Below are 11,752 nucleotides of genomic sequence, written 5' to 3'. Positions count from 1 at the left end.
TTGCAGCGGTTCCTGCGTGTCTGTGTGCTTGAAAATATCCAACTGAATGCCGACATGTGCAATTAACGACAAATCAAAGTGTTAATCCATTTGTTACTTGATGTTTGACGGTTCAGTGTCACTCATCATGTTTTGGTTTTAACATACATACATACATACATACATACATACATACATACATACATACATACATACATACATACATACATACATACATACATACATACATACATACATACATACATACATACATACATACATACATACATACATACATACATACATACATACATACATACATACATACATACATACATACATACATACATACATACATACATACATACATACATACATACATACATACATACATACATACATACATACATACATACATACATACATACATACATACATACATACATACATACATACATACATACATACATACATACATACATACATACATACATACATACATACATACATACATACATACATACATACATACTTACTTACATACATACATACACGGTGCGTTTATGACGATATTTATATAATTATTTAAATTTATTCATTAAAAAGAAATAAAATAAGAAAAAATTACCAATGATTTAGCGCTAACAGGTTGTCCCAGTTCTAATTGGATAATAAATGGCCAATCATGTTACAACTTTTCAACAAACTCAGTGTCTTCATTTTATGAGGCCTTGAACATTTGCCAGAGTATGGACAGTTTGTTGGCTAGTGTTGGTTCTGTCAGCGAAAAATCTTTCATCGCCGATAGATGGTTAGTTTCCATTAGTAATAAATTTGCCATAGTTTAGTGACTCAATCCGCGTCGTCAACATAGTGGAATGTGCTGCTGTTTCTCATGCCTGAGTTCTCTTCTACCTTATTAAGTTTTTCCGTGATTTATCTTTAAAATTTAAAAAAAAATGGCCATCAAATTGAATGGTTGATGAATATGAATACGATTTCAGTTCTATTATTTTTTCCTGAGAGTAACAAGGACTGATCTAACATTACGCAAATGGGACACGATAACGATATATTTGCAGCAGAACCATTTAGTCAACATGTATTATAATATTAAAATAAATAAAATTTTGTGACAAGAATGAGGTCCAAAGTCACGTCCCTCAAAATTACGAGCATAGATTTACGAGCCTACGTTTCATTGCTTTGGTTAATCATACTCTTCTTTCACTGAATAGTTTTCATAAATTTGCACAATTTTTAGCACAGACACAGAACATGGAAAGAAGCAAAACGAATTTAGTCTACTGCAGATTATCAGGTAAAATGCAAGATTAACTAACTATCATGTGAACAACATATTATAGAAAATCATCCTTTCAAAAATAAAATAAACTAATCTCGATAAGGAATTTTTATTAGACTTAAAGATGGAGCGTGAGACCATTTACCTTTATAAACGAATCAAGAGGAGTAGAAAAAAGTCAAAAGTGACCAGCCCACTCCAAACATACAACATAAACAATTTATAACCTTTGTTTTATCCACATTCTCAACTTACTCGTCTTAATAAGTTGTAGAAGTTGAAACGAGTAAAACAAGTAAAAGATGTTATTTAAAATTGAAAAAAACGTAATAATTAAACTTTGATAAACGAAGTTTAAAAGTTTCTGAATAGAAATTCAATCAATCAATCTTTGGTAGCGTCCAGAGACCCAGTTTCCCGAGGTAGGAGGGTAGGACGTTTTCTGAATAGAAATTAAATAATTAAAAACATCGTTATCATCAGTTCTCGGTTTTAGACATTTTTTTAAAATTAATACTGATGACCGAAAAATTTCTTATCAATAGAATTACATAGCAATAAATTCGCATTTTACAGTTTTCAGGAAATAAGAATAAAATTAATTTAATCAGTTAATTTTTTAAAACATTACTAAATCAGCGAGTACCTAAGTAGACACGATTTTTGGATTGGGATGTATCGACTGGAATGTAAAAAAACTGAACCTCACCATTATTGGCTGGATGGATCTGATTTTGTTTTCAGCGGTTGGAATTCAGGTCAACCTAACAGCGATGTTTGCTGTGCGAGGATGAACAAGTTGGATGTAAACTGGGGATGGAGTGATAAGGATTGCCGTTTTTCGGGATATCGTTACATCTGCGAAAAGCCGCTTTCAAAAAAATGTAGGCTATTCTGATTCATTATTTTAGAGTTCCATTCATTTCATAACAATACAAACTGCATTTATATATTCGAGAAAAAACAATCAAGGTGACAGCGTAATCATCAATTAATCTCAATGAAACTTAATTGAACTAAATTAATTCTGCAGTAATGACACAGAAAAGGGCAATCAAGCGTTTGAGCAACAAATACGTAATCAGCGATAACCTGCAAGTGGTACAGAACAGGAGATGCTCAACATTGTACTGCATTTCAATGTGTGCACAGAAGTGGATTTGTGCTGGCTTCAACTTGCGACCATTAGTCCGCGGTGGATGTCAGTGTGAACTGAAAGATGCCAGAAGCTGGTTGACGCTTGCAAACGCCAGCGCAGTTGGGACTGCTTACTGGAGCTATCCGATTTATGGCTATGACAAGATCTAGATGCTAAATTCATTAAAAAAACTCATTGTTGATTAATTCTCGTTTAAAACTTGAATATTTGAAAAAATAGATCATAACGCGACGTAAATGACAGCTTAACTGATTGCTGGTAAGTTTCGTTGAAATTTAATTGAATTTCTAAATGTCTCTTGAATGCACCATCGCGTTGTTTGATGGCATTCAAGTTTTTTGTGTAGATGATGATCACTATGAAGATAAAAAATATAAGAAATAACAATTTAAAAGTAAACAATTAGAAAGCTAGACACATTGTTGTTGATTCATTTTAATTTCTTCAACATGTACTTCAAATTAAAATGCTGGTTTACAAAAGTGTTTTGTTCCTTCATTTCATAGCGCGAAATGAAACAAATGATTAAAATGAAAAATTAGATGGAAATGTTGCTGGATGAAAAAAATTTAGTAATCAAATCACGTTTGAAAATTATTTTTAATTATCATCTTAATGATTATTATCATTGACTGATTAACAACTATTTAATTAGGAACACACGTGCGCTGCGCATGTGATGATACATACAATATATAAATAACGAAAAAAAAAAACCTTAGCCATATCATTACTACAATCGCCACACAAAAATCATTTTAAAATAAAAAAAATTGATAAATGGATTTAATTTAATTAACCATCTCGTTAACAATACTGCATATTAGTATAACAACAACTATGATGAATGTAAGTGAAGCAACAGCTATAAAAACAATCAACGATATCATGTCATCCTAATTGTTGTACAGTTTCAATGGCCGATAATTGTGCCGATGAACGAACATGTAAATATACAATGGTTTTCGTGCTAGCTGGATAAAGACGTTTTCATTTGATCCGAATATATGTTGCGCAAGTAAGTCGTTTTGTGTGAATGTGCGTCTACCTTGTGGCCCATATATATATATATATATATATATATATATATATATATATATATATATATATATATATATATGGTGTAGCCCTAGTTTGTCAAAAAGTTCGATTGAAATTTAGAGTCTTCTGTTGGAGATGTTTGCTTGTTTGTTTGTGTGTGTGTGTGCGCGCGCATAGCTAAGATGATTGGCCATTACAACTAATCCATTAAATAATCATTTGTATAAATTATAAGGCGCTTCATTGCATTATGATTAATTATACAATTAATTAAAATTTTAATCAATCAATTACAATTCGCTCTCTAATGAGCTTCGATTAAAATTTATATTCTCTGTTGAGTGGCTGTTACAAGTACAAATTATCGCGCAAATTGGTTTCGATGACGGTAGTTGAATACATAGCTTGAACGTTAAAAATATCAATAGTTTGGCTTGCCACTTGTTCAGCAAAAAAAAATTCCAGTACAAAATAGAAAAATTCCATTAAAAAAGAAAAAAAATATTTTGCCCGTCGTTAAAATCAAAGTAAATAAATCCTAAAATTAAGAAAGTTATTGTTACAAAAATAGCAATTATAATTGTGAATTAACAGCAAAAGGTAGAAATGATAGCTTCGTGTTATTACAATAGGAATCGTGAAGTCAATTAACACTGTAAAGATAGTAACAGCGGTTGTAACGATTACAATAATATTGCCAATAAATAGTAACAATTTTTATAAGTTAATTCACGTGTTAATAATAACCTATAAAGAACCATTAAGATAACCGGAAAATAGTTTAGATTAATTCATACTATGGTATAATCATCGTTCGCAATAAAATGAATGTGGAATATTTATTATTATGATTATGTATTGATTTGATTGATTGAAATAAATCATTCAAGTGACGCCATCACGTTATTATTTTTTAAATATAATCTGTTTTGTCATTATCAACAAAGCATAAAATATCCTTTAAAACTGCCTTCATTTTTCATCACCATAGTCATCCTTTTTTTCATCATCATTTGTTGTCGGATGATTTGGGATAAACAATTAACAATAAGATATGTTAAAATAGTAATAATGATGATGCAGAACTCTTTTATTCAAAGCCAGGGTAATAAATAATTAAAACTATGAAATGGTAAAATAATGAAATGTCAATATAAAACCACCATGCTCACTTCAAAATAAAAGTACAGAGCGGTGAAATATATTCAAATTTAAATCATAAATTGTTTCTGTCGCAATAAATGCCGTCTGATAACCTTATAACAGTCTCAATCAACTCATCATTAAAAGAAATCGGCCACGTACTTTTAAACAATGGAAGATTAAAGTTATTACAGAAGCCAACTGGAGATATTTAAAAAGTATTTATAATTATTGAGCAGTGTTTGCAATAATAATAATAATAATAATAATAATAATAATAATAATAATAATAATAATAATATTAATGAGAGTAATCAGAATAAGCAACAAATTTGAAAAATCTAAAAAAAAAATAACTAAAAAAGTAGAGATATATAATTTGTTCATTGGAAAGACATCAGTATTACACCTCAACAACAACAACAAAATAACTTTATCACAAATTGTAGCTAACAATCATCAGCAATAATGGCCTTTTGCCAGAAACATCACATTACAATCATCTTCATCTCCTCATATTATCAACGTTATAATCCTCATCTTATCATCGTTATAATCCTCATCTTATCATCATTATAATCCTCATCTTATCATCGTTATAATCCTCATCTTATCATCGTTATAATCCTCATCTTATCATCGTTATAATCACCATCACCAATAACATCATTGTCGTTCGTAATGGTTAGCAATTACTCCAGACCAAATCCTTCGGTGTTCTCAATGGCAAAGTTCAACTTCTCAACGAGCTGCTCGTAGCTTTTGTACGGCGGAAGGTCAAGTCTATTGAAGCAGGTGTGGGACCTCGGCAACCAACTCTCCTTGCCGACCTTCTCCACGCAGAACAATTGCGGACCGTTGTTGCCTGTTTGGAAGTAACATTGGGGTTAGTGCCACACCCCAACAAAAATTGAAATTAAATGATAAAACCGCCACTGATGATTATTATCCATTAAGTACTTTAATTCATTAGTAGTTATAACTGCTGTAGAATGTTAACGTTAACTAAACTAGACTAGATCTATACTTTTAAAACTCTTCAGTTGGTTAAAGCAGTGTGTATTAATAAGAGTGCTAATAGAAAAGAAACTATTTTTAAAAATGGTATGAATTTAAAAAGGTACCAATTAATTCCCTGAAGCCTCCAACTGGGAGCCGGCAGGTACCCGTCACAAACTGTAAAAACCTCGTTCTTTTCTCATTGTCCAATTCTCTTATAAACTGAGTAAATTAAAAGAAACAGAAAAATGTAGTGAATTCAATTATTTTATAATTCTCTCCCATATATCAAAAAACACGCGTGAATCATCACACACATTGCGCGTCTCTTTATATATCAATCCATTGATTTCAACAGTGCCAGGCGCATCAATCACACAGTTACACGCACCATCCCGCCATTAAGACAGGCCATAAAGTAAACTTAAAATGCGAGATCGAAACACAAAATGAACGATGGGATGACATGGACGTATAAGCAAAAGATTATTTAAATATTCATCATCTTACCTTCCATAGCCAAACAATTTGTTTAGAACTTTTGTGGTAGTGTCTGTATATTGTGTTGTTTTCCCAGTCATCAACGTCAATCTCTTGCATGCCACACAACATCAACTGTCAGATGTTTTGGTATGTATATTTCTATGTGCGTCAGTGTATGTATACATGTTTGTGAGTGTGTGTACGTGCGTGTGTGTCTGGGTATATGCGTGTGTCGTAACTGACCTCAATTTCTCTCTCGTCAAAATATTGAAGCCACTGGAGAGGAACCACCTCGTTGAAGCCAACCAGGAATGCCTTCATTTGCTCTTCGACTCCTCTGTTGAACACCCACTGAGTCATCAAACTTTTAAATGTTTGAAAAATTATTACACTGCTATAACCATTTATATCCTTAATATTATCAAACGTTGCACTTTACTTGGTGAATAAAGTTTTCAAGTAGTTTTGAAAAAGAAAAGAATGATCTCACAGAAAAAATTTCTCAAAAATCAGCTTCAAAATGTAGCCAAAACTTCAAAAGTATGTTTGAAATGAAATGAGAGACAACGCGATGCAGGTGAGTTGACTAACTTGAGGTACTCCTCTTTATTCTGCTCGTCGACGACGATATCAAGCCCTCCAGGCTTCAATTCATGTTGCACAATTTTACCCAGCAACTCAAAATCAGACGCAAAACATAGATCCAAGTTGCATTCATCTATGTTGTTTTCCCTGGTCGATTTGTACGTGTGGATGTGTGTGTGGATGTGTGTGTGTTTGTTTTTAAGTGTATATACGTCTGTAGTGATTGAACCATAGAGCTACAATAGCGTAATGGCAATAGATGATAGTAATGATAATCGTAATCACCATACACCAATAAATCTATAAAATTGGCAGATGTTTGGATCGAACAAGTTTGAAATTCAAGATGCAAAACTAAATATAAAAATGTTAGCATAAGAGTAATTAAGCTCTTAATTAGAACAATGAAGCGTTGTATCAATATTGTAAATTTCAAAATTTGAAACCATTGATAAGATACTGAGAATGTTTGTGATGAAGATAAGGATAACAACAATGATGACGGCTAAAATGATGTAGAAATGATAATTGTTATATTGATAATAATAATAATAACAATAATAATAATAATAATGATGATGATGATAATGATAATAATGATAATAATAATAACACAACAGCAGAATGAAAACCACTGCAAAAATTTCTACTTGAAACCACGCTTCAAGTGAAAAATAGAACGTGATGATGGTACTTTCAAAAGTTGGTGGTTATAACAGGGGCAAAAATAACAATGTAATGGTATTTCATGATTTATTATTATTATTATTATTATTATATATATATATATATATATATATATATATATATATATATATATATATATATATATATATATATGTATGTATGTATGTAAAAATAATTTCTGTTTGGTACGTTGATTTGGCAATTAGGATATGTTGTGAACTGTTTCTACTAAAGTATTATCTTACGTGAATTATCCTCCGAGAACTACTAAGAAGTGTAAATAATAATAATAATAATAATAATAATAAATGATGATTAGAAAGGCATAGCACTAACTTGACCCAGACCATGGAGGAATGAAGTTCAGGGTCGATTGTTTCAATGTCAGCCAGGAAGAGTTTCTTGTTCAGAAGTTTCTTGTAGAATGGCATCGTGAAGCCACTGTCTATAAAGCGACCGTGAAAGAGAGCCTGTGCGCGTGAGTGTAAAGTATGTGTATGTGTGTTTGTTTGTGTGTGCATGTATGTCTGTGGGTGTGCCCGAGTGTGTATGTGCGTTTGTGAGCTGTCTGCTCTGTAAGGACATCCGCGACAAAATGTACAAAATAAAAAATAAAAATGAACACACATGTGCAGTTAGAAAAATAATTTGTACAGCTCAGACACACATCATATACAATTACTGAAGTACTTTGAGAGAGCATACCATAGCAATGAATATCCCCATGAACTTGAAATACTGAAGATGATCTGGGTTGATGAATGATGCCGGATTGATCTGTAGGCAGTAGTTCTTGTCGTTAGCATACTGGAAGAGACAGTACATTGGGTTGAGGACTTCGTGGGACACGTTGAAAAACCAGTCTCTGTTCATTTGGAAAAAGAACTCTTATTTTTTAAGACATTTCTTTACAAAAGCCAACTAGGTGAATACACACAAGTGTTATTAATCCATTTATGCAAGGCACATTCGCCTAACATGCAATTGAAGAGGCTTTCAGTTTTTTGTTCGCGTAAATAAACGTACGTTTAAAAAATTTGACGCATATGCACGAGGAAGATTTAACAGTTACCAAAAATGTTTACACCGTTATAGAGAATTGTCTCAACAATGGTATAACATTGAATTAAAAATGAATGGCATGTCAGTGAAGTACCTGGCCACACCCCCGTAGTCGAGTCCCTCCTCTCCCTTGTACGTTATGAACAGCCTCTTTCGCAGTTCATACGGGGGTTGTTTCATTATCTGAACGGGTTTTTGTTTAACTTTTTAAATACATCGTTAAAAATTGAAATAACTTGTAGGACTATTTAAATTTTGTTCCAAACTTTTCAACTATTTCATAGACTGCAGAAAAATTTTTGTATTTAACCCTTTTGTAATAGAAAATTTAGAAAACAACGAAGTTTAAAGAACCTGCACAAACGAGTCCTCAAACAACGTGTCTCTATTAACGTTGATCTTAACGTATCCGCTCGTGCTGTTGGTCTGTGGTGAATTTAATTTAATGATCATTTATGGGAATGTTTCTAAGGAATCCATTTAATTTAAAACATTAAGCAGATATTAAGTGATTTATAATTTATTTCATTTTTACTTCAAAATTGAAATAAAAACCAGTCAAAGAACCCAAACCTGACAAAGGTACCGAAACTGCCCTAACTTCCACCTGAAACTTCTCTCATACTGAATAGGCACTCCGTAGTTGCCCTTTGGTCTGTTTGTTTTCATGTAGGAGTTCGTTCAGGGAATAATTATTTACTATAAATATTTATTTATTTATTTATTACGAAATAAATTTAGAAAAAGTATCTTGAATGGCCATGATATACAAATAATCAATAAAAACAAAGAGTATATTAGTTAATAAATGAACTAACCAACAACAATTGAATGTTAACTTTAGAGATTTTTAAACATTTTTATTTTAAACCATGGAGATTTAATTAACTGTATAACGGGAAACCGAAGACAGAAACAAATAACACGCAATCTACACACAATCTACACACAATCAACACACAATCAACACATAACCTACACACAATCTACACACAATCCTTGAAACTGTCATCATAAGAGCCTCATTTGTACGGCCGGTATCGGCAAAAACAACAGCATTAACGACAGCCATCTTGTCTCACCCTTTTGGTACACCACCACGAGGATCCTGGAAGGTGGTGCTTCGGGTGTTGTGGTCAACAAAGTACATGACTCCCTCTGTTGTGTGTCTCATCTCCCAACCTTGGGGCAGTGGTTCATCTAGGGCTCCGAACCCAGGTCTGATTGGAAATTATTCATCGTGGGTTACAAATTACAAACAGAAAAATTAAATAACTAAATAATCACATCAAAAATCTCCACACTGTTGCTAGTGCTATTATCGCCAATCATTAGTATCTTCATATTCTCACATGAACATAATCAGCATGATAGAAAAAAGAAATTAACCCCTGCATCCTGGGATCTTGCCATTGTGTTGTTCGGTTCCTGTGGTTTACAAAGTACACCCTGTTGTTCGAGTCTATACGCTTCTCTGTTCAGAGATGTAACCATTGAGATGATGAAAGCGGTGAATACAAAAATTTAATGACGATAGCAATGAACAATAGTGATAAGAAGGAAAAGTAAATATCAGTGATGGTTACAAGGATTACAAAAATTGTAATTTTAATATTAACCACCACACTACAATGAAAAAAACACTGATGTATGTGTAACTGCAGGAAACAAATTTCACGCTTGCCTCAGTGAGACTAGTACATCAATCAAACACATTGCTTATGCCTTATGTCTGATATATCCAACCAACCACACATTTGCTAAACACATGCCAACCACCGAAACCCATATCAATTGCATTCACATCGAGTGAACAACCCGTACCCATCCCTACTAACCAAATCCTTCGGGTAGGGGACCCAATTCTTCGTTGGCATCGACACAGGCAGCCCCCAAGCCCTGACTGAGGTAGAGGGACCTCTGTTGGCCCACCTCAGCAAATGTTCTGTTCTGGCGCAGTCTGTTGTACTCCTGGAGGTTGTTGATGAGTGAAGAGGTCGGGGACTGCCAGGTTGTCGTTTTTGTGTTGTGGTCCACGTAGTACACGCGACCACGCTGATCGAGTCGACGTTCCCAGCTGTTTTTTTTTTGAAGAAGAAGAATATGGTTGGTGACGAAGATGGTGATCATGGCGTGTCTGATGGTGATTTGCCTTGTAATGATGAGGATGACTAGGAAGATGATGATAGATTATGATGATAGATGAACTAAACTGATGACCATGACGATGGCCAAGACATGAATAGTCTACAGGAAAACAAAATCAAAACAAACAAGTATGTAATGATGTAAGATGATGAGATGAAATTTCAAAGTGTTAATAACAATCCATCTGATCGTTCGTCATCACCATTATCATTATCGTTACCATCACCACCCTCATTATCATCATCTACTAACCCAGCTGGAAGTGGTGTCGGTTTTTCCCAGGAAGTTGTTTTGGTCATGTGATCGATGTAGTAAGTTCTACCGGATGGATCCACACGAGACTCCCACCTTATTATTATTATTATTTACATTATAATTATTATCATAATAAGTAATTACATTATTGTTATTATTATTATTGTTGTTGTTGAAATTACTACTATAACAACTACTACAGCATCTGCTGTTGGCATTGGATTTTACAGAAGAAATAAGTCAAGTCAGAGATATCTATCTATACTCTCAATAAAAGGCCTGTGTCAGATTGAAAAACTTACCATCACCGCCACTTATATTGAAACCATTCAAATGGTGATTTTTAAAAAATTCCAAGTAAAAAACGAAAAAAAAAACTCACTGAGGAGGCAGAGGATTGGAAGTGGATGAAGCACTTGTAGATGATGAAGCAGCTGTCGAGGCATGAGGTGATGGTGCATTTGATTTCTGGGCGTCAGCTGATGTAAAATTATTATGATCATCGTCAATTTTATTATACTATATTATTTTATAATAAAATTATAGAACCTGTTATATAAAATGAAAAGTTATAGTAGTTTAATAACTTCAAGAATTTAAAAATGTTTTGCTGATCTGGTAAATCACATAATCAACATTATAGATTAAAGACTAAAAATATATAAAGATTATAAAAGCGGGGAAAAAACTTGCCTGCTGTCGTTTTAGGAATCGCTGTTGCAGTGGTAGTAGTGGCACTGGTGGCTGTAGTATTTGCGGTTGTTTTTGATATAGATATTGGCACTGTTGGCTGTTGTTGTGAGTTTGATGAAGCTGCAGTCTGCTGTTGCTGCTGTGAACGATTGCTACTAGATTTTGATTTACTTTTTGGATAATGTTGTTGTTGATTTGTTGATGAGCTTGCA

At 33.2% G+C, this 11,752-nt stretch overlaps 2 protein-coding genes across 2 annotated transcripts in view; one reads left to right on the top strand and one right to left on the bottom strand.

Annotated features, from left to right (window-relative positions):
* Positions 1 to 2,593, top strand: part of HELRODRAFT_162081 (hypothetical protein) — a gene marked incomplete at both ends in the record, with an annotated part of 6,196 nt that extends 3,603 nt beyond the window's left edge. Inside the window, 3 exons of the mRNA XM_009024395.1 lie at positions 691 to 790; positions 1,925 to 2,169; positions 2,319 to 2,593. Of these exons, the coding sequence (XP_009022643.1) occupies positions 691 to 790; positions 1,925 to 2,169; positions 2,319 to 2,593 (620 nt within the window). The remainder of the gene's footprint in view (positions 1 to 690; positions 791 to 1,924; positions 2,170 to 2,318) is intronic.
* Positions 2,594 to 3,911: 1,318 nt separating this feature from the next.
* Positions 3,912 to 10,939, bottom strand: HELRODRAFT_94814 (hypothetical protein). Its single transcript, XM_009024337.1, has 15 exons — positions 10,845 to 10,939; positions 10,283 to 10,521; positions 9,834 to 9,918; positions 9,527 to 9,664; positions 9,018 to 9,099; positions 8,799 to 8,870; positions 8,539 to 8,627; positions 8,088 to 8,247; positions 7,719 to 7,852; positions 6,702 to 6,842; positions 6,354 to 6,474; positions 6,138 to 6,242; positions 5,753 to 5,849; positions 5,261 to 5,493; positions 3,912 to 5,137 (listed from the first exon to the last, which is right to left on the bottom strand). Exons 1-14 carry the CDS (start codon positions 10,889 to 10,891, stop codon positions 5,321 to 5,323), a joined length of 1,683 nt encoding a protein of 560 aa, XP_009022585.1. The 5' UTR covers positions 10,892 to 10,939; the 3' UTR covers positions 3,912 to 5,137; positions 5,261 to 5,320.
* Positions 10,940 to 11,752: the final 813 nt, after the last annotated feature.

This window comes from Helobdella robusta (assembly GCF_000326865.2).
Source record: "Helobdella robusta unplaced genomic scaffold HELROscaffold_4, whole genome shotgun sequence".
In the NCBI taxonomy this organism is placed as follows: Eukaryota; Metazoa; Annelida; class Clitellata; order Rhynchobdellida; family Glossiphoniidae; genus Helobdella; species Helobdella robusta.
This window is presented reverse-complemented; position numbering and strand designations above follow the sequence as displayed.